The sequence below is a fragment of the Carettochelys insculpta genome, chromosome 3 (assembly GCF_033958435.1).
Source record: "Carettochelys insculpta isolate YL-2023 chromosome 3, ASM3395843v1, whole genome shotgun sequence".
Taxonomy (NCBI): Eukaryota; Metazoa; Chordata; order Testudines; family Carettochelyidae; genus Carettochelys; species Carettochelys insculpta.
Genome location: NC_134139.1, coordinates 48,478,783 through 48,502,728, shown reverse-complemented (window position 1 = coordinate 48,502,728; position 23,946 = coordinate 48,478,783). Strand labels below are relative to the sequence as shown.

The following is a 23,946-nucleotide window of genomic DNA, read 5'->3' as shown; positions in this document are numbered from 1 at the left end:
TGCATACTTCAACATATTGTTTAATGGAAGAAAAATACAGATTTGGATAGATAGAGCAAAATAATTTGATTATTCATCAACAAAAGGAAGGTTATCAAGGCCCCCAAAGTGCCCATTAAATTGGACCAAAACTCCAGAAGAAGTAAGCTATTTTACCTATCTAGTTGGTGGGCTGTGCAGTGATGATCAAGCTGTGACGGATGTCAAACAGTAAATATCAAAATCAGCAAACAACATTCATAAACTTGTAAATATTTCTCAAAAGTAGCATGATAGACAGTTATGCAAAAATATAAATGTTTAACAACCAGTACCATGCCTTTTCTCCTTTATGGAGTAGAGATATGGAAATGTACATGAGAGATTGATAAGAAGATAAACTTATCCAAAATTAAATGCCTGCAAAAGACCTTCAGGTCCATTGGGAAGAATTTCTTGCAACATCAGAAATTCCAAGTAGAGCAAACAAATCTAAAACATCAAGAACAGGAAGTCCCCAACTTATGAAAGTGGTGTGTTCCAAAAGTTCATTTTTAAGTTGTTTGTTTTGAACTGAAAATGCATTTTCCCATAGAAACAATGTTATAAATGGTAGTTAGGTTCCAAGGCTAGCCCACAAAAGCTTATTTAACTCATAATGCAGCTGAAATACTATACATTTGCAATGAAAAAGAGTAGAAATTTTTTTTTTATTTAATCTTGAATGCTGGGTCTTGAGGAAATGCAGGTTTAATCTGAGGAGGATGAGGAAGGAAATAGAGATTTTGAAGGGTACTCCTGAGAATTCCTCAGCCGCCCCTTGCTCTCCCAGTGGGCTACATTCAGCCCTCCACTCACCAGACTTGGACAGTGGTGCAAGGATGAACCAGAGGATTCTGGAGAAGCACAGGTCGTCTATGTAGCTGGTGGCTGGAGAGAAGTGGTGGTTTCTCTTTCAAAGTGCCAATTCTCTCCAGCTGCTGGCTGCATGATTGATCCTTGCTCCTCTGGAGTCCTCCAGCCAGCACTTGTGTGGCTTCCCACCACCTGTACCTCTTTCCTGCTCCCCTAAGACTTCAGGTGAGCTTTTACTTGTGAGTGTGAATGTTTGTAAGTTGGATTTTTGTAAATCGGGGAGTGCCTGTATCCTCAAGAACAATGGACACATTTAGTACTCATTATAAGGATCCCACTAACTGACTGTAGTGAACATGAAGATACCTCCACTCAGGGTGTCCTGAGTGGATGAGGCTTGGGCCAACACTGGCAGTGCCCAAGGCAACCTTTCCCTATGATGTAGGCCCCACCCCACTCCTGCTCTGGCCCTTTTCCTCTCCCCACAGACACTGGGGCCCAGGGATTTCTTGAGGCTAAGGATCAGGTATGGTGGAGGCAAAAGGGCTCTGCTCCCCTCACCCTGTGTGGCAGCAATGGCAGCCTGCTCTGCCCTGCTGTGCCATGCCACCCTCTGGGTCCATTGCTCCTCGCTTTTCTGGAGGCAGGAGGAACAGGAGGGGTGCTCCGCTTCCTGCTGCTATGGAGAAGTGAGATACAGCAGGCTAGGAGGGAGGCATGGTGTGTCTCTGCAGGGCAGAGTGGGCTGCTGCTCCCACTGCCCACGTGGTGAGTGCGTGGAGGGAGAAGAGGCAATCTCTGCTGCCTCTTCTGCACCTGACCTGCAGACCTAAGTAACCTTCCCATCCTTCCTGTCCATGTGAAGGTTGGGATGGTCATTGTGGGACCCTCAAAAACACTGGGCTTGAGGTAGCTGCCCCAGTTGGTCCTGCATCCACATCTTTTGACTTTCTCAGTATTGAATTTTTAACTATTTATAAAGGTTTTGAGATCTTCATCTGAAGTGTATAATATATAGAGATAAGTTCAAGCTATTATTTGTTTATTATGATTCTCATTTCTCCAGTTTCAGAGGTGTTGAAGATGCATACTTACAGAATTGTGGCCGCAAGCTGACCTTCGTTTATTTTCCTTATCACCTTTTGAATTTTACACATTTAAGTGAGCTAGTACCAATGTCCCCAAAAGACACTTGTTTATAATAGTAAATAAATATATTTATAGATGTGAGTTCATTGACTGCACTGATTATGCAAGGGAGGACCTAGGTTAATATAGTACTTCTTGGCAGATTCTATTTTACTTGTCCTTCAGTCCACTAGAAAAGAGTCTACAAATTCCATCTATTTATCCAAATGGAAAAATTGTTTGTCATAAAGAAAATATAAACTTGCCTCTGCCTCTGCCTCCTCTCAGTCATTATGGATAACTTAATCCATTTTGGAGCACTTGGAAGAGGGGAAAGTGATCAAAAGTAGTCAACATGGATTCACCAAGGGCAAGTCATCCCTGACCAATCTGATTAGCTTCTATGATGAGGTAACAGGCTCGGTGGACATGGGGAAATAAGTGGATGTGATATACCTTGACTTCAGGAAAGCTTTTGATACAGTCTCCCACAATATTCTTGCCCATAAGTTAAGGAAGTATGGGTTGGATACATGGACTATAACATGGATAGAAAGCTGGCTTGACAATTGGGCCCAACAGGTAGTGGTCAATGGTTCAATATCTGGATGGTGGTCGATTTCAAGTGGAGTGCCCCAAGGCTTGATTCTGGGGATGGTGTTGTTCAACATCTATTAACGACCTGGGTGAGGGATTGGATTGCACCCTCAGCAAGTTTGCAGATGACACCAACTTGGAGGAGAGGTAGATACGTTGGAGGGTAGAGATAGGATCCAGAGTGACCTGGATAAATTGGAGGATTGGGCCAAAAGAAATCTGATGCGGTTCATCAAGGAGAAGTGTAGAGTCCTGCTGTTAGGACTGAAGAATCCCAAGCATAGCTATAGGCTGGGGACCGACTGGCTAAGCAGCAGTAAGCGGAAAGGGACCTGGGGTTAAGGTGGATGAAAGGCTGGATATGAGTCAACAGTGTGTCCTTGTAGCCAAGAAGGCTAACTGCATACTGGGGTGCATTAGGAGGATCATTTTGAGGAGATCTAGAGAAGTTGTTGTTCCTTCCTATTTGACACTGGTGAGGCCACATCTGGGCTACGTCTACATTAGCACACTATGTCGAAGTAGCCTATTTCAACGTAAGAACATCAAAATAGGCTACTTCGACGTGTATCATTTGCACGTCCTCCAGGGCTGGTGCCATCGATGTTCAACGTTGAAGTAGTGATGGAGAACATCGAAAGGAGCCTCCCCGGAAGGAAGTGCAGAGTGTCCACACACACAAGTGCTCCCTGTCGAAATAAGGGGCCAGCAAAGCCCCAAGCCACTCCCTTAAAAGGCCCCTCCCAGACACACTCACCCTGCACAGCATGAGATCCATAGAGCTGACAACTGGTTGCAGACCCCGTGCAAGCAGCATGGACCCCCAGCTGCAGCAGCAGCAGCAGCCGGTAGCCCTGGGCTAAGGTCTGTTGCACTCAATGACCATAGAGCCCTGCAGGGGCTGGACAGAGCGTCTCTCAACCCCTCAGCTGATGACCGCAATGGAGAACCCCGCTGTTTCAATGTAGCAGGACGCGGATTGTCCACACATGCCCTATTTCGATGTTGAACGTCGAAGTAGGGCGCTATTCCCATCTTCAGATAGGAATAGCGTTTTCGACGTCTCGCTGCCTAATGTCGATTTCAACGTCGAAATAGCTCACGGCACGTGTAGACGCGACGCATGCTATTTCAACATTGTGCCAGCTACTTTGAAGTAGCCGGCTAGTGTAGACACATCCCTGGAGTGTTGCATCCAGTTTTGGGGCCCCCAGTATAGAAAGGATGTGGATGTGCTGGAGCAGGTTCAGTGGAGGGCAACAAAAATGTTTAAGGGGCTGGAGCACATGACTTATGAGGAGTGGCTGAGAGATTTGGGCTTTTTTTGTTTGCAGAAGAGAAGACTGGGGGTGATTTGATAGCAGCCTTTAACTTTCTGAAAGGGGGCTCTAAAGAGGATGGAGAGAGACTGTTCTTAATGGTTACAGGTGACAGAACAGGGAGCAATGTTCTGAAGTTTCAAAAGGAGAGGAGTAGGTCAGGAAAAACTACTTCAGCAGGAGGGTGGTGAAGCACTAGAATGTGTTGCCTAGAGAGGTGGTAGAAGCTCCATCCCTAGAGGTTTTAAGTCCTGACTTGACTAAGTCCTGGCTGGAATGACTTAGGTGGGGTTGAGTCGGCTTGAAGCAGGGGGCTGGACTCAATGACCTGCTGAGGTCCCATCCAGTCCTAGGATTATATGACTCTGTGATTCTATGATTAACAGAACTTCCCCAGTTCAGGATAGAAGTTAGGACAGATTCTTAGAAATTGAAACATATCCTTAAAACATGGGACATTCTTGAGAAATGTATCACAAGAACCACAAGGCATTTGGTGGCACATTAAAGCCTAAAAATTTAACAGGGCATGAACTTCTGTGAAATACAACTCAATTCCTCAGATTTATGAATTGAAAGAGAGAGAGGGTTAGAGATGGGAGTATGCCACTATTTCTAATTAAATCAGGGTGGATGTGGCTCATCTCCAATGGTGGAAAGAAAGTAAGAGTTCCTTGAAGGTGGAATTACTTATTGTAACAAGAGAGCCATTCCATGTCTCTATTCGAGCCCATTTCGATGGCATCAAATTTGAATATGAATTCTGGCTCCTCAGTTTTACATTGCAGTCTTTTTTTGAAGTTTTATTGCTTAGGAATGGCCAGAAAGGTGAGATAAAGTTCTGGATATTATTACAGGTTTTCCCTCTCTCCTTTTTTCGCTGACACAGCAGAAGGTCTATATAAAGCTTGTTACCCAAATGCTCTCCATTTTTGCAAGATTGAAGAATGGTTACAGAATTAAAAAAAATAAAAACAAAAAACCCCAAAACAAAAGCAAGTAAAGTCTGACAAGGATCAACAAAAGGTGAACACCCAATGTAATGTATCAAGTGTGCTGTGTAATTCAGGCAAACCACATGGTTTCAACAAAGAACAATGGATGACATTTATCAAGCAGTTTCAAAACATCAAAATCCTTCATGGACTGCAGCGCAATCTTTCATTTTCTAGATTCAGACAGGGTACGTGGAATTGCACAGAAGTATCTGAGGGCAGAATGAAATCTGGTTTTATTAGTAAAATATTGCTTTCTAAAGACAAAGTTATGCCTCTGAATCTAGCTCTGTGTGTGAGTGATGAGAAGTGTGTTGCGGGCTGGTTCAGTGCAATGGGCCAGTAGAATTGCCTAATGCTGAGCAATAAAAAAGGGCCACTTCCCATAGTGATGATATCAGGGAAGTTTCACTTAGTGGCAAGACTCCAACATGCTGCTTCGCCAAATAGCAAGAAAGGGCAAGGTGTGGAACTGGTCCCGTCCTACTCCAGGGCTTTCAAAACAAGGTACACTGACACAGGGTTTAGGCCCTAATACCCCCAAGCATGTTCCCTGGAGTGCTACCTATCTCATTGCAGTCTCTCTGGTAGCATCAAGAGGTTTGGACATGAAGTCCCTCTCATGTCCTTTCTGCTCTGTCTCTGGCAGGTTCTCTGCTGGCCATAACAGGTCACCCCTGTCAGTTCCTGAAGTTGATTGTCTTACCACAGTGCAGATAGGAGGCTTGACTCTGGCAGTTTAGAGTTCTGTTGGCTTAGCAGAAGGAGGCTGCTGTACACAACTGCAGTCCTCCTCTGTGCTAACCTAATTCAGGGGTCTAGATATCTTAGGCTATGTCTACGTGGTGCCCTAATCTTGATATAAGTTATGTGATGTGCATTATGCAAATTGCATAGCTGAGTTTGAGTAGATTTTGAAATAGGCTATTTTGGCATGTGGTGCTGTCTAGAAGGTGGCCCAAGTCAAAAAAAAGTCCTGTTTCAAAGTGATGAAGTTTACAGGGGTGCTGGAGTAGTGCTCCCGTTATCTCAAAAACTGTTTTGAAAGAACAGGCATGTTGCTTAGAAATAGCACCTGCCACGTAGACATAGCCTTTGTGAGGAAGGGCAGGAGAGTTAGAGGTGGGAAAGGATTGTGCTGTGCACTCTGGATTGCAGCTATTACTGCTCCAAAAATAAGTATCTTATGTCCTCTTTTACATGTGTTTGTGACAACACTTTAGCTAGGAAAAGGGCTTCATTATGTCTTCCAACCAAAAATTTGAAAACATTGAACATTAGAAGATAAGCTGCTTTCCTAGTCTAGTTCTCAAGGGAATGCTATGTTGGAATTTTGCCTAGTTGCTGTGTGGATGTGCAGAGGGTGAAAGAAGAGGCTCTTAATGCTTCTATCTATTGCCGTCCTAACTCACTCACTCTACTCAATGCTACAGTTAATTTGCTGCTATCATGATGACATGACAGGCAAAGTACTGTCTGATGGAGCCACATCAGCCCCCTTCAATATCACCAACAGCGTGAAACAAGGATGTGTTCTTGCTCCTGTCTTATTTAACCTGTTCTTTGTATGCATCCTTAACCATGCAATGAAAGATCTGGACCGAGGTATATACCTGAAATACCAGCATGATGGTTCACTTTTTGACCTCTGTTGCCTGAACGCAAAGACTAAGACAGTGCAGAAACTCCTTTCTGAGGCACTCTTTGCAGACGACTGTGCCCTTGTGGCTCTCACTGAAAACGATGTTCAGCACATTGTCAACAAGTTTGCTGAGGCCTCGCAACTTTTTGGACTATCGATCAGCCTTGGAAAGACAGAAGTTCTCCATCAACCTGCACCTGGATCAAATGCTCCTGTCCCGAGTATCTCCATTGAGGGCACTCAGCTTAAAGTAGTGGAGAACTTTAAATACCTGGGTAGTGTCATATCCAGTGATGGATCACTGGATAATGAGATCAACGTGCGAATATCCAAAGCGAGCCAGGCACTTGGCTGTCTGCGTGTCAAAGTTCTAAACCACCATAACATCCGGATGTCAACAAAACTGCTTGTGTACAGAGCTGTTGTTCTCTCATCTCTTTTGTACGGGTGCGAAACATGAATACTATATAGACGTCACATCAAGCAGCTCGAAGCATTCCACATGCGCTGCCTCCATAACATCATGAAGATCTGCTGGCAAGACAAAGTGCCCAATCTTGAGGTCGTCGAGGGAGCCCAGATGACAAGCATCGAAATGATGATTATGAAGTCACAACTACGTTGGACCGGTCATGTCAGTCGCATGGATGCCAACAGAATCCCTTGCCAGCTTCTGTAGGGTGAACTCTCCCAGGGCATCCGGTGTATAGGTCATCCACGGAAATGCTACAAGGATACCATCAAAGCCAATCTGCAGTACAGCAGTGTCAAACCTAGGGACCTTGAGGACGCCGCCAGTGACAGAACACAGTGACGTGCAACGGTCAGAAATACCTGCATTGCTTTTGAGAAAGACCACTGCCGGCATCTACAAGAGGCACGCGAACGACGTCACAGAGCATCAGCAATGCACAACCCACAGATTGCAAACTTCCCATGCACCATATGCAGCAAAATGTGCACCCCTAGAACTGGCTTATACGGTCACCAGAGGGCACACCATGGCTACGTCTACACGTGCACGCTATATCGAAATAGGCTATTTCGATGAATAACGTCTACACGTCCTCCAGGGCTGGTGCCATCGATGTTCAACGTCGACGTTGGGCAGCCCCACATCGAAATAGGCGCTGTGAGGGAACATCTACACGCCAAAGTAGCACACATCGAAATAAAGGTGCCAGGAACAGCTGTAGACAGGGTCACAGGGCAGACTAGCGCTTCCGGGGCAACAGCTAGCCGCTCCCTTAAAGGGCCCCTCCCAGACACACGCAGCCTGCACAGCACGTGGTCTGCAGAGCCATAGGCACGCACACCTCGAGCGACGCAGTCATGGACCCCCAGCAGCAGCAGCAGTGGCAGCAGCAGCGGCAGCAGCAGCCAGAGGTCCACCCAGCCGCCCCTGTAGGAGCAGTGCTCGCCCTGCTCCATGCCATGCAGGAGGCAACTGAGCACATCCTTGCCACAGAGGAGGAGCTGCCTGCAGGGGAGGAGGACGCAACCCCCAACCCTGCAGCACCCCGCCCCACCCCCCCAGCCTCATACGCCACCGGCTGTGGAGCTACCGCACCAGCACCGACTGGTGGGAGCAGCTGGTGCTCGGAGAGTGGGACGACGACCGCTGGCTCCAGAACTTTCGCATAAGCCGGCAGACATTTCTGGAGCTATGCCAGTGGCTCACCCCCACACTGAGGCACCAGGACACCTTCATGCGGCGTGCCCTCAGTGTGGAGAAACGGGTCGGCATCGCTGTCTGGAAGCTGGCCACTCCAGACAGCTACCGATCCATGGGCCAGCAGTTTGGCGTTGGCAAGGCCACCGTCGGGGCTGTCCTCATGGAGGTAAGAGGACCCACAGGGGGAGGGGGAGGCAGCCCTGGCAGGGGAGGGCCACACATACCCTGCACACCCCTCATTGGTGCTCTCCCATGTGCTTCCCCTGCAGGTTGTCCGTGCCATCAAGGCCCTGCTCCTCCACAGGCTCGTGAGGCTTGGGGACTCGGATGCCGCCATTGCGGGGTTTGCCACCCTGGGCTTCCCCAGTTGCTTCGGGGCTCTGGGTGGGACCCCCATCCACGCCCCGCAGCGCAGTGGAGGACGCTACTCAAACAGGAAGGGCTACCATTCTGTGGTCCTCCAGGCCTAGGTGGACAGCTGGGGCCGTTTCTTGGACGTTTATGTGGGCTGGCCTGGCAGCACCCACGACGCCCGGGTATTCCGGAACTCGGGCCTGTGCCGCCGGCTGGAGGCGGGGACCTACATCCCCCAGCAGGAGATCCCTGTGGGGGACACCACCATGCCCTTCTGCATCATCGCAGATGCGACATACCCCCTCCGGCCCTGGCTCATGCACCCGTACACGGGCCACCTGTCAGCCAGCCAGGAGCGCTTCAACATGCGCCTGAACCATGCATGCCAGGTGGTGGAGTGCACATTTGGCTGCCTCAAAGGGCGCTGGAGGTGTCTCCTCACCTGCCTTGATGCGGGCCCCACCAACATCCCCCAGATTGTGGGCGCGTGCTGCGCCCTCCACAACCTGGTGGAGAGCAAGGGGGAGGCCTTCTTTCAGGGCTGGGCTGTGGAGGCCGGCAGGGCTGATGTGCAGCCACTCGCTGCCCCCAGTCGCCAGATGGACCCCGAAGGGACCCAGGTCCCGGAGGCCCTGCGGGCCCAGTTCGACGAAGACGCGGGGTGAACGCTGGCAGACCCCCCACTGTACCCCCCCATCCTCCACAACACTCCCTGCCCCTACTCCCACACCACAGAGCACCCAAGAGCACCCCCCCACACTTTTCTTGTAAATAAAAGCAGACATTTGTTTGTCAAATCAAATATCTGTGGAACTCTTATTATTATTATCATGACTGACTATTTACAGGCAAAATCAAAATTATATATATGTATTATAAATAAGATAAGATGAAAGGGGAAGACAAGGAGGGGAGAACTATGTACATGGGGGGGCAGGGATCAGCATAACAACAGGGGTCTAATATAGAAACTATTTACAAAAGAACATTAAACTGAGGGGAATATATACAAGGGGGGCGGGGCACGTCCTGGGCCCCACACCCCCTAACGTCCAGCGCTGGGGGTGGGCGGCCACGACCCACGCCTCGGCCTCAGCCCTGGCCGGGGCTGGCTGGGGGCCGGGTGGACCGGTAGATATGGCCGGGGGGTGTCAGCTGGCCCCAGGTCCCCCTCGGTGGAAGGGCCGTTGGTGGCGGGTGGCAGTGTGACGGCGGATGGCACAGCGGGTGGAGCAGTGGGTGGAGCAGGCAGGGCGGGCACAGCGGCGGCCGGCACGGCACAGGGGGCCAGGTAGTCCGCGATACGGTCAAATGTCTGCATAAAGGCCCCCCATGCCTCCTGGCACCAGGCCAGCGCCTGCTCCTGCAGCTGGAGGCGCCGCTCCTCCACCCGCAGCCACTGCTCGGTGACCTCCAGCTGCTGACGATGGATGGCCAGCAGCTGGGGCTCCGTCGCCATCGGATGGTGGTGGTGGGGCTGGTCGGTCCTCCGCCGAGGGGCTGGCCTGGAGTGATGGCCCCAGTGGGCTGTCCGGGACCACTGACACCTCGCCGGCACTCTCCGGTCCTTCCAATGGTGCAGCTGCGGAACACGGGGGGGAAGAAGAGTGGAGACAGCCGTTAGTGTGGGCCCCGAGCCGTGGCCATTGTCCTCCCACCCCTCTGCTGCTGGTTCCCCATCCCCGTCCCCGGGAGATGCTGCTGCTGGTGCTGATGGGTGTCCCACCCCCTCCTTCTGGGGGACCCTAGAGGTTCCACTCCCCCCAGCCCCAGGGATGGGGCATGGCACTGTTGTGCTGGGGGTCAGGGGCTGATGCACTCTTCTGAGGGACATGCCACTGCTGTCCTTGGGGCCATGGTCATCTGGGCATGTGGAGGGCCCTGGTCATATCTGTTACCCCCGCCCCTCAACCCCGGGGGTGTGCACCGGGGGGGTACATACCTGATGGTCCACTCCTACAGTCGGGGGACACCCGGTGGGCGGACGTCCTGCTGGTGCTCCGTGATGGCAGCACGATCCAGAGCCCGGTGTCGCTGGAGGAGGACTCCCCCTCCTCCTCCTCATCCTCCGGTGCCCCGGGGGTGGGCTTCTGGGGGTGCCCCCTGGGTGCAGTGCTTGCCTCCGGGGCTTACTCCACTTACAGGGCCTGCTGGGGCTCGTCGGCCAAGGTATCAAGAGTGGCCGGAGGGGAGGAGGTGTGCCGGGGGCCCAGGATGGCCCTGAGCTCCCTGTAAAAGGGGCAAGTGACAGGGGCGGCCCCAGATTGGCCGGCCGGCCGCATCCCAGGCCTGGGCGTAACCCTGCCGCAGCTCCTTCACTTTACTGCGTACATGATCCGGAGTGCGGGCAGGGTGACCCTGGGCGGCCAGGCCCTTAGCCAGCCGAGCGAATGCATCCGCGTTCTGCCTCTTGCTCCCCATTACCTGGAGCACCTCCTCCTCACTCCAGAGCCCCAGCAGGTCCCGAAGCTCGGCCTCCATCCAGGCGGGGCCCCGCTGCCGCTTCCCGGCCTGGCTGCCAGCCTGTGAGCCCTGGCTCCCCTTGGGGGGGGTGCCCTGGGGGCGCTTAGGGGGCTGGGGGGCGGCCATCGCAGCTGGGGGGGGTGTCTGTGGCTGCAGAAGAGCGTGCAGGCTGGCCGCGTGGCTGTGCTGTCGCCTGCACGCTCTCTCAGCTTCCTGCATAGGAAGGCAGGGGATGGGGAGCTTTAAGGGGCTGCTGCACGCGGCGACCATTGAGCTCAGGGGCTGGGCAGAGTGTCTCTCAACCCCTCAGCTGATGGCTGCCATGGCAGACCCCGCTATTTCGATGTTGCAGGATGTGCAACGACTACACGTTCCCTACTTCGACGTTGAATGTCGAAGTAGGGCGCTATTCCCATCTCCTGATGGGGGTAGCGACTTCAACGTCTCGCCGCCTTACGTCGATGTTAACTTTGAAATAGCGCCCACCATGTGTAGCCGTGACGGGCGGTATTTCGAAGTTGGCGCCGCTACTTCGAAGTAGCCGGCACGTGTAGACGCAGCCCATAAGACCAATAACAGATGATCTGCACAGATTTGTCATCATCAGATCGATGGACTACCATTATCCTATTATCTATGTAGAGAAAGTCCAGGAGGAAAGGAAATAACTGTTACAGGAAATTCTTCTTTTTGCCCTTATACCCGTCTAGACCTACTTGAATTATATTGTTTAAAGTTAGAAAGTTCTAAAAGTGGGCCTGATCCAGAACCCATTGACGTTGGCAAAAGGAGGCTCAGTATTATGCATTGTCTTAGCTGTTAGGGACCCTAGGAAACATTCATTTCAGCCAAATTTTTCACTTGATTACTTCAGGAGCAAAAATGTGCTATCATTGTTGAAGGAGCATTTGGAGCAGTGAAAGGTTTCATTGACAATAAGTAGCTGTTCTGCCTCAGAAGTCTTGCCATGTCTTCATTCCTTGTACCTCACTCCTTTTATTTTTCTGAATTTTCAAAGCTTTAAACACAGCAATTAACAGTACTGTGAGCCTTGATGAAAATAAATAAGTACACCCTGATAGTTTTTTTTTTGTCAGCGGAAGGTAGTATTTTCCTTTCCTTCCCGGTACTGTTTTATAGGAATAAAAAATGAATAATCTTGGCAAATGCTGCTTTAGCAGGGACGTGTTGGCTACAGATATGTTGGTTCTGAAGTAACCCCCATTTGTTTTACTCAGAATTATTGTGCAGCACCTTACATGTTGTTTGTGGTTAGATAATGACGATAACGGTAAGATGCAACATCATTACTCATGAAAATTCATAAAACAAATTCCAGCAGGTTTTTCTGGCAATCCCATTGTCCAACTCTCAGCAAAAATAAACAAGCAAAAATCTTCCATGATCATTACAAATTTTATATATTCATACTAAAAGATTTACCTTATGTTGCTCATATCCTGTATGGCAGGGGGTGTGGGGGTGGGGGGTGTGTAGGAGTCAGGGCAGGGGCTTGGGGATGTGGGGTGCTCAGGGAATGGGGTTGGGGGTATGTGTTGAGTGCAGAAGTCGGGGTTTGGGAGTGAGGATGGGTAGGGACTGAGGGTGTGGGTACAGGAGTCAGGATTGTGGGGCTATGAGGGGCTGTGGGTAGGGTGTTGTGTGTTGGGGATGCTGGAGTTGGGTGGGGATAAGGAGAGGCTCAGGGCAGGGGGTGGGGGATGTGGGGGTGCAGAAATCAGGGTTTAGAGTGAGGAGAGATTCAGGGCATGGGGTAGGAGCTCTGTGTGGAATACAGGAGTCAGGATTTGGGAGTGAGGAGGAGATCAGGGCGGGGAGCTGGAGGTGTGGGATGTGCAGGAGCTAGCAGGGTCTGCACTTCCTGTGTGGTGGTTCCCCAGGGCTGGATGCAGTGAAGTCCACACTTCCTGAGTGGCAGCTTCTTATGGCTGGCGGCAGCGCAGATGATTCTGCCTGGCTGGTAGCTCACTAAGGCAAGCCACAGCATGGGCCATGGTGGCCAGGTGGCTGCTCTCTCGGACTGGCTACTGTGGAGACTTTGCTGTCCAAGCAGCAGGTAGGAAGATTACCTCCACCACTGCCCCTTGCTGGCCCAATGGGGTTATAACTGTTCCAGTCTCCATCTCTGGCCCCTTGCTACCCCACTGTAGTCATTGCATAATATCACTGTCCCTGCTAGCAGTCCCCTCCCTTTCCATGTTACAAAAAACAGTTGCATTCCAGACACCTCCCATTGTCCTGGCACAACTAAACCCTTACTTGTTTTAAGTTATGGTGAGGGAAAGCTGCATACCCAATTTGTTGGACCTAGTTCTTACCATTTAGGAGGCGTTCTTCAACAAATAGACAGACAGACAGACAGACTTGCTCGCTTGCTCACAAAGTCTCTCAAATATATGGTAGATTCTGTGAGAAGGTTTGCTGTAGAGTGATGGCAGTTTAGAGATTAATAAGAAAATGAGATCTATCCATGTACAGAAGGTAATCAATACATATGATGTAGGTGGTACAGACAGTGTTATTGTTGCATGATTTGGCCAGTGTGATTTATGCATAGCACTGTCCTGGTGTTCTTCTTAAACCTGCTGAAAATAACAAGGAAGTCTGCTAATATTTCTAGGTGAGGCATGCACTGTCTAAGCATTTTTATACTACTGTCCATAAATGTGTCTTTTATTGTGGCAAATGGCCCTTTTGCTAAGGAGGGCTGGATGTGACTTGCATGTGAGCTCACTATGATGTTGTGTCATACGGCAGTGGTTAATTGAATGTCATAAAGCATTGATTCCCTGCTTGGGAATGGAAAGAACTATGTGTGGTGACAAAAATCTTATGATGTTTGGGAAGAGGGAGACAATTAAAATAAGTACAGTTGTATATATGTGTGTGCGTATATATTTTTCTGTGTTTTTTCTGAGGAACATATTGACTATATGTGATCTTCCTTCAACCCAACCATTATTCTTTGATCAGTTTCTTGTAGACAATCAAAGAAAATGTGGAATCTGAAGGAATTTGAAAAAAGGTGCTTATGGATCAGTTTGAAAATGGGGAATTCTATGCATATGGGAGAGCATGGAGTAAAGTATGTAGGAGAAATGGATAAGTGGGTGCTCAAGTCAAGTGTGATTGGTAGTGTGCAGAAGATAAGTGGCTGACCATCTTTGTGTATTTTCTCTTTCTTACTGAGAGTTCTGAATAGTCTGGAAGTGGAGGGCAAGCATTTGATCTTGACGCTATGGAAAAGGAGTTGGAATATTTGGAGGGTGTTGGGCAGGAGGAGAAGAAATATGATCAGAAAGATGAGAAAAGAATTTGATCTTAGTAGCTGTGTTTGAACACATTGAAGAAAGGAGCAGGTGTATGTCAGTGAAGCCAGAAAGCAGGAGATAATAGAACTCAAGATAGGAAATAAGGATCTTGGGCATGTTTTATATCTATATTGATAGACAGGAAAAAGATTGGCTCTCAGAAGTGCTATGGAGGATGGAGCAGCAATTTTGTATTATTTTTGTTATTAAAGGATAGGGTTCCACTTTGGCCAGTTAACAAATGAGCACACTATGAGTTAGCACTCTTTTAAATATTAGATTCTGACTTATAATTTTAAATGAAAACTGAGATTATGCAGAACATAGTTTTGTCTACATTGGGGTCAGCAACCCCCAGCATGTGTGCCAAGAGTGGCATGTGAGCCGATTTTCATTGGCACATGAGGCAGGAACTTATCCCTGCGCCTCCTTCTCTGCACACCTGGGAGCTTGCTCAAAGCCATGCCAATTGTGGATTGGCAAAAGACGAGCTAATGATACCAACCACACATCTAAACAGTTAAGATCTGCATCTCAATTTGTTTATTAATGAAGCTGTTATAAGTAGGACTATTAGTGACTTTAAAAAGTATCACCAGCACTCTGACTGTACACAGAGATCCAAAGGTCAAATTGCAGCACTCCACCTCAGAAAGGTTGCTGGCCCATGGTCTACATGATCATTTAGCTTTGAAATAGGACTAGATCAAACCATGCGAACAAATTGTTAATGAATTTCAGCAGGATCCACACACTGTGTAGCACCCTAGTGGGGGTAGATTGACTCCACAGCTAGCCATGAATTAGATGTTAGTGCAGACATGCCTTATGTCTCTTAGCATTATAATTATTACGAAAATCTTCAAAATGTGATCTCAGTTTAACCAATGCAGTGATTCTGATACTCTGAAACAGTAGCTCTGAGATGTATGGGCTGATCCATTTGGTTGTCTGGTGTGATGACTCAGATGCTCAGTGATGATAATTTAAATTAACTTTTATATCAATAGTCAAAACATATTACAAATAAGAGAGAAAGGAATGAATGTATTATGAAAAGCTGCACAATTAGCTGTGGGTATCAGCTCAGCTTGATAAAATGAGTGGATGGAACTTGGGAGAGTTTCACCACTTTTTCCTCTAGTCTCAGCCATGCAACCAAAAGGCGATGTGACAAGGTCAGGCTATCAAACTCCAGGTGTAAGGGTGAAAAGCAGCCTGGGACTCAGCCTGGGCTAGGGGAAAAACAGTTAATTAAGCTTCCAGGTGGAGGCATTAGGGGTGGTGCAGACAATCAATTAACAAGGAGCAGCTGAGCTGACTGCCTTGAGGCATAAAAGCAGCTGAGGCAAACAGAGTTTGACTCTCTGTGCCTTAAATATTGAGTCTGTTCTGGTATGGCTATGGTCTGAAGAAGTGGGTCTGTCCCACGAAAGCTCACCACCTAATAAATTATTTTGTTAGTCTTTAAAGTGCTACTTCTCTGCTTTTTTTGTTTTGCGAGAATGAGCGAGGTGGTGTAGAAGTGTGAAAAACATCAAGGGCAAGATAAGAAGTAGCTAGAAACAGATCAGGAGGAGGTTGCCTACAACAAATCAGGGGAGAGAGGAGAGGTGGGCTTCCCTCCCCCAGCCAGGCCGACAGCTCTGGTAGCGAGAGAGAAGGGAGGGAGACCAGCCCCCCGACTAGAACAGAAGGGGTAGCCACAGCCCAGACCCTCCAGCTCGAGGGCCAGAGGCAAGGGGCCTAAACCAAGACAAAAGGGGCACCTTGCCACAGTGAGAAAGGAGGAGTAAATCCAAGGGAGTATGTTGAGTCCCACTGAGCCTTGGTCTACACTAGAAGGGTAAGTTGATTGCAGATACACAATTCTAGCTATGGCAATTGTGTAGCTAGAATCAACTTATGTGAAATTGACTTATCTGGCTGTCATCCCATTGACCCCCCCCCCCGCCTTTGTTATCACAAGGAGTACAGGGGCTGACTGCCGACCCCTGATAGGTTGATTTGCACATCCCTACCAGGCACATGAAATTGAACTCCAGAAAATTGAACCTGAGTGGGTTGATCTTCTGGGCAGTATAGACCCAGCCTGAGGGTAAGCCAGTTGAGTGGAGCCTGGTAGGACATCCAAGCCCTGTACCCATCTGAGCAAGATATGGCCTCCCTTTTCCAGAGCAGCAGGTGCCCGTGCTGCAGTGGTGGTGCATATGGGCCTACGTAGCTTCCTCCCTGGCTCTTCTGGTTGCTTGCTCCTCACTTTTTTGGAACTGTCTGCATTGTTAATGCTGTAAGTCCAGCTTGCAAGCTTTTCTCCACCACCACGAAGGTTAGAAGTATATATGTATTTTAAAATGGAAGCTAATAATGTGGCGCCATCGTGTAACTCTGGGAGCCAGGGATTTTGTCGTGTGTTTGTTGTGTCTGTGCCATAATAGCCGCGTCTACATGTGCCGCCTACTTCGAAGTAGAGGCGCCAACTTCGAAATAGCGCCTGTCACGGCTACACGTGTTGGGCACTATTTCGAAGTTAACGTCGACGTTAGGCGGCAAGACGTCGAAGTCGCTAACCCCATGAGGGGATGGGAATAGCACCCTACTTTGACGATCAACGTTGAAGTAGGGAATGTGTAGTTGTTGCGCGTCCCGCAACATCAAAATAGCGGGGTCCTCCATGGCGGCCATCAGCTGAGGGGTTGAGAGACGCTGTCTCCAGCCCCTGAGCTTGATGGTGGTCACGTGCAGCGGCCCCTTAAAGCTCCCTGCCCCCTGCCTTCCTATGCAGGAAGCTGAGAGAGCGTGCAGGCGGCAGCCCAGACACGCGGCCAGCCTGCACGTCTCTGAGCAGCCACACACACACCCCACCACTGCAATGGCTGCCCGCCAGCCCCCCAAGTGCCCCCAGGGCACCCCCCCAAGGGGAGCCAGGGCTCCCAGCCCAGCAGCCAGGCGGGGAAGTGGCAGTGGGGCCCCTCCTGGATGGAGGCCGAGCTTCGGGACCTGCTGGGGCTCTGGAGCGAGGAGGAGGTGCTCCAGTTAATGGGGAGCAAGAGGCGGAATGCAGATGCGTTCACTCGGCTGGCTGAGGGCCTGGCCACCCGGGGTCACCCTGCCCGCGCTCCGCATCATGTCCGTAGTAAAGTGAAGGAGCTGTGGCAGGGTTACGCCTGGGCCCGGGATACGGCTGGCCGATCTGGGGCCGCCCTCGTCACTTGCCCCTTTTACAGGGAGCTCAGGGCCATCCTGGGCCCCCGGCACACCTCCTCCCCTCCAGCCACTCTTGATACCTCGGCCAATGAGCCCCAGCAGGCCCCGGAGACAGAGTCTGCCCCGGAGGCAAGCCCCGCACCCTGGGGGCCCCCCCAGAAGCCCACCCCTGGGGCACCGGAGGAGGAGGAGGGGGAGTCCTCCTCCAGCGATGCTGGCCTCCAGATCGTGCTGCCCTCGAGGAGCTCCAGCCGGGCATCCGCCCACCAGGTGTCCCCCGACCGTGGGAGTGGACCATCAGGTATGTACCCCCCCGGTGCACACCCCCGGGGTTGAGGGGCGGGGGTAATAGATATGACCAGGGCCCTCCACATGCCCAGATGACCATGTCCCTCAGAAGAGTGCATCAGCCCCTGCCCCCCAGCACGACAGTGCCATGCCCCATCCCCGGGGCAGGGGGGAGCGGAACCTCTAGGGTCCCCCAGGGGGAGGGGGTGGGACACCCAGCAGCAGCAGCATGTGATGGAGTGGGGGGAATGCAAATGCGAGACTCAGGCTAGATATGAGAAACAAGCAGAATAGCTCCCAGTGGCTTAGGATGACCCTGGGGCTACAACTGGCAGGTAACACCTCTGCCCTGAACAAAGAGGAGGGAGGAGCCGAGCTGGGTTTGAATCGGGGGTGGCAGTAAGAGGCTAGGGGAAGGGAGAGCTAGAAGGCAGCCAGCCTGAGGAGGGGGAAAGCTACACCCCAGAGGGGCACCCCTCGGGGTCTTCTCCCCAGGACGGGTTGGAAGGACTGTCTCTGACTGCTGTACTGTCGCTTCTGTGAGAAACTGGGCATCTGTTGCCTAATAAACCTCCTGTTGTACCTGCTGAGTGAGAGTCACTCCTGCCAGTGGACGGGGTGCAGTGCAGGGGGATCCCTGAACCCCATCACAGCAGCATCTCCCGGGGACAGGGATGGGGAACCTGCAGCAGAGGGGTGGGGGGACAAGGGCCACGGCTCGGGGCCCACACTAACGGCTGTCTCCACTCTTCTTCCCCCCTCCTGTGTTCCGCAGCTGCACCATCGGAAGGACCGGAGAGCGCCGGCGAGGTGTCAGTGGTCCTGGACAGCCCACCAGGGCCATCACTCCAGGCCAGCCCCTCAGAGGAGCACTGACCAGCCCCACGGCGGGGAAGATGGTGGACCCAGCACCACCACCCGACGGCGACGGACCCCCAGCTGCTGGCCCTCCACCGTCGGCAGCTGGAGGTCGCCGAGCGGTCGCCAAGCAGGAGTGGGCGCTGGCCTGGCGCCAGGAGGCATGGGGGGCCTTCATGCAGACCTTCAACCATATCGCCGACTACCTGGCCCCCAATACTGCGCCGGCCGCCGCTGTGCCCGCCCTGCCTGCTCCACCTGCTGCTCCACCCGCTGCGCCGGCCGCCGTCGCACCGCCACCCGCCACCGAGGGCCCTTCCACCGAGGGGGACCTGGGGCCAGCTGACACCCGCCGGCCGTATCTCCCGGTCTGCCCGTCCCCCAGCCAGCCCCGGCCAGGGCTGCGGCCGAGGCGGAGATCACGGCCACCCACCCCCAGCGGTGGACATTAGGGGGTGTGGGGCCCAGAACGTGGCCCCCCCACCCCCTTTTTATATATCCCCCTCACCTATGTTTTGTAAATAGTTTGTATTAGACCCCTGTTCTGTTATGTTATGATGATACCTGCCCCCCCATGTGAATAGTTCTCACCTTCCTTGTCTTCCCCTTTTTTTTCCTTTCATCTTATAATACGTATATATATAATATTTATTTTGGCTGTACATAGTTATAATGTAAGAAGAAACGTTCAAGATATATATTCTGGTTTCACGACAAACATGTCTGTTTTTATTTACAAGAAAGGTGCGGGGGGGTGTACTCTTGGGTGCTCTGTGGTGTGGGAGTAGGGGCAGGGAGTGTTGTGGAGGATGTGGGGGGCAGTGGAGGGCCTGCCAGTGTTCACTCCGTGGCCTCATCGAACTGGGCCCACGGGGCCTCCCGGACCCGGGTCCCTTCGGGGTCCATCTGGCGACTGGGGGCAGCGGGTGGCTGCACATCGGCCCTGCCGGCCTCCACAGTCCAGCCCTGAAAGAAGGCCTCCCCTTTGCTCTCCACCAGGTTGTGGAGGGCGCAGCTCACGCGCACAATCTGGGGGATGTTGGTGGGGCCCGCATCAAGGCAGGTGAGGAGACACCTCCAGCGCCCTTTGAGGCAGCCAAATGTGCGCTCCACCACCTGGCACGCGTGGTTCAGGCGCTTGTTGAAGCGCTCCTGGCTGGCTGACAGATGGCCCGTGTAAAGGTGCATGAGCCAGGGCCGGAGGGGGTATGTCGCATCTGCAATGACGTAGAGGGTCATGGTGGTGTCCCCCACAGGGATCTCCTGCTGGGGGATGTAGGTCCCCGCCTCCAGCCGGCGGCACAGGCCCGAGTTCCGGAATACCCGGGCGTCGTGGGTGCTGCCAGGCCAGGCCACATATATGTCCAGGAAACGGCCCCGGCTGTCCACCAAGACCTGGAGGACCACTGAGTGGTAGCCCTTCCTGTTTAAGTAGCGTCCTCCACTGTGCTCCAGGGCGCGGATGGGGATGTGAGTCCCATCCAGAGCCCCAGTGCAATTCGGGAAGCCCAGGGTGGCAAAGCCCGCGATGGCGGCATCCGGGTCCTGAAGGCTCACGAGCCTGTGGAAGAGCAGGGCATTGATGGCGCGGACGACCTGCAGGGGAAGCACATGGGAGAGCACCAATGAGGGGTGTGCAGGGTGTGTGTGGCCCTCCCCTGCCAGGGCCCCCCTCCCCTGCCAGGGTTGCCTCGCCCTCCCCCCGTGGGTCCTCTTACCTCCATGAGGACAGCCCCGACAGTGGCCTTGCCGACGCCAAACTGCTGGCCCACGGATCGGTTGCTGTCTGGAGTGGCCAGCTTCCAGACAGCGATGCCGACCCGTTTCTTGACGCTGAGGGCACGCCGCATGGCGGTGTCCTGGTGCCTCAGTGCAGGGGTGAGCCACTGGCATAGCTCCAGAATTGTCTGCCAGCTAATGCGAAAGTTCTGGAGCCATCGGTCGTCGTCCCACTCTCCGAGCACCAGCCGCTCCCACCTTTCGGTGCTGGTGGGGTAGCTCCACAGCCGGCGGCGTGTGCGGCGGGGGTGGGGGGCGGGGTGCTGCAGGGTTGGGGGTTGCATCCTCCTCCCCTGCGGGCAGCTCCTCCTTTGTGGCAAGGAGGTGTTCAGCTGCCTCCTGCATGGCACGGAGCAGGGCGAGCACTGCTCCTACAGGGGCGGCTGGGTGGACCTGTGGCTGCTTCTGCTGCTGCTGCTGCTCTGTGACTGCGTCGCTCGAGGTGTGCGTGCCTATGGCTCTGCAGACCGCGTGCTGTGCAGGCTGCATGTGTCTGGGAGGGGCCCTTTAAGGGAGCGCCTAGCTGTTGCCCCGGAAGCTCTAGTCTGCCCCTTGACCCTGTCCGCAGCTGTGCCTGGCACCCTTATTTCGATGTGTGTTACTTTGGCGTGTAGACGTTCCCTCACAGCGCCTATTTCGATGTGGGGCTGCCGAATGTCGACGTTGCCAGCCCTGGAGGATGTGTAGACGTTATTCATCGAAATAGCCTATTTCGATGTCGCTACATCGAAATAAGCTATTTCGATGTCACGTGCACGTGTTGACGTAGCCAATCTGGGATTTTTCTGTGGGCATCTTAAATTCCATTTATAGGGAGAAAAACTTGAGAAGATAATCAGAATACAGCAGAGCACATGCAGTAATATTTCTAATATCTGAACAAGCTACAATGAGTAGCATTTCAGGTGCGAAGAGTTGGAGTATCACTGCATTTTACTTTTCATTTCAAGCCCTGGTCAAGGGAAAGAGACTGGAAGATTACTCGCAGAGGTACCGATAATGACAAGAGAGAGTATAGGGGTAGTAAAGAATTTGGAGGTAAAGGCAAAAGTTCATTATGGACTCGTGTTTGGCTTAAATAGATGGCAAGACATGTTGAAGACATAGGCTGAGATACAGTATCAGTTGGAAAGGGACAAATCAAGAATGTAAATATATATTTGTGAATATTGTAATAGGTGCCATGTGAGCAAAACACAGAAAGATCAGTCAGAGTGAGCAAAGGTAAAAGAGGAGACTAGGAAGGAATTCTGTTGGGATCTTTACTGCAAGTGACAGAGGAGGGTCCATCAAAATAGACACTGAAGAAATGACCAAAAAACCAGAAGAAGACAGAGTTACAAAAACTGTGGAAGGACTTGGTGTTGAAACAGAGACTACTACTGGGACAAAAGCAGCAGGGAGATCCAGGAGACAGAAGATAGAAAAGAGACCCTGAGACTTTGCCACAAAATGTTTTAAAATACTTTAATTAGAACAGTATCCTATGAAAAAAGAGAACTGGGTACAAATCAGGTTGGAATGGTTCTAGTATGGGTTAGAAAAATGATGCATTCAATGGCTTTGGAAATTAAGGAAAAAAAGTCAGTAAGCCAGTCTTCAATAAGCAGTGGTTCTCAACCTTTTTAAAATTATTGGCCACATATGCAGCTCTCTCTCTATTATGTGGGTCACACGCACATAACAGATATACTACCTATATGGCCCTGATATCACATGGGCCACACCTGTGCGTTGATTGGGCTGCAAGCAGGCTGTGGGTTGAAAACCACTGTCAGAGATAATTGGGATCAAATATGTGTTTTTGTTTTTCTAAAGATGGTCGAATAAACATGTTTAATTTGGGAGAGGAATGAGCTAGAAGAGATTAAAGTCTCGAGAGTAAGGGTGAGAAATCAGAAGGTGGCAGGAAATCAAAGGCACATATTTGATATTTATTATAAAGATAGTCTTGTTTTAATACTTCAGATCTTCTATGCTTATTTTTACAGCACCATGCCTGTACAAATACCTGCCCTTTTATATGAAATCTTAATGAAAATATTACAACAAGAATCACTTGCAAGCTGCTGTGGTATGCACTCGTTCGGTCTTCTTTTTTCTTTTTGTAGAAAAGTAACAATAATGGAAGATCCTGATCAGAACATTCATCTGAAAAACTTATCTCTTCAACAAGCAAGCAATGAGGAGGAAGCACTGAATCTTCTATTTTTAGGAGACACTAATAGGATGATTGCAGAGGTAAGAATCATGTTTGCTGGTATAAATTTTATCTTGGGTCATCCAAGTTAAAATAATTATAAATATTCTCATATAATGACTGCTTAACCATTGCAGAGAGCTGCAACAAAACAGCAGCTTCTTTGTGAACAGATGTCCGTTGTGGAAACAGAATAAATCTGTTTCCATTTTCTGTGTTTACATTTTTCACTTTGTGAAGGGTTTTCAGATGTTTGTACTTTGTTTATCTAAAGAGTATTTTTTTGTTTCACTGCTTCAGAAGTATGACAATACTGTGTTTCTCCATGTAGTTGGTACCTCGCTCTCCAGTAATGCATGATGCTGATTGGTGGTCAGTTGTGTAATGATTTATCATTGCAATTAAATTATAAATGCAGTTTTTTAAATAAAAGTGTATAGACTGAATTTTGGATATTATGTATGTCCCACATGCATGCACATAAAAAGATATGAACGATCATCATTTTATATGACATTGTTAAAACTTCTTCCAGACATACTGGCTTGCATTTGAAGTGGTTACAGTAACAGCTAACAGTCCCTGTATTTTTCCCCAAATAATATGCATGTGTGATGTGTATTACATGGGAAAAGAAACAAACACTGGTACACTGTATTTTTAAAATTCATGTTAGTAGATATGCTAAGATGAGGTTGCTTTAATTGAGTCTGCAAAATTCATGTAGCTTAAGTTATTTTTTTATATATTATGGCCATTCTGAGCTCAGAAACTTTCAGTTGTTCTGTCATATTCAGTAATTGTAAATGAAATATAGATGTAAAAGGCACATTCTAGTAGCAGGGTATTGTCAACCTATGAAATGAGGAACTGTCTTCTCTGATCACAAGCAGCATGCTCCACACAGCTATTTGCAGCTTAGAAGTTTGTAATTTATTCAGGGGGTCTGTTCTGAAAATGTCTTAGAATATCTGAAAGAGAAGACAGTAAACTAGTGAGGCTAAAATAGTGAGAACATGTTTCACATCAGGAAGCTTTTCAGATATATGGGAAAAAATGCAAAGCAGCCCTCAGTTATGATTGACTGGTACGTACATACCTACAAATATAGAAGGGAACACTTAAATCATTAATGTGTTCATTGAAGAAGTTGACACTCTCAACTACAGCAGTGAGGATACCCTCATTCTCGAATTTGCTGTAATATTGAAAAACTTAGAAGGATGATTTTTCGTGATGGTGGCAAATAAGGTTTCTAGGTTTTTTGCACCTGAA

General features: G+C 50.3%; 1 protein-coding gene across 1 annotated transcript in view; it reads left to right on the top strand.

The window, feature by feature from the left end:
* KIF6 (kinesin family member 6) overlaps positions 1-23,946 on the top strand; it is a 310,424-nt gene that overhangs the window by 33,497 nt on the left and 252,981 nt on the right. Inside the window, exon 6 of the mRNA XM_074988562.1 lies at positions 22,583-22,712. Coding sequence (XP_074844663.1) covers positions 22,583-22,712 — 130 coding nt within the window. The remainder of the gene's footprint in view (positions 1-22,582; positions 22,713-23,946) is intronic.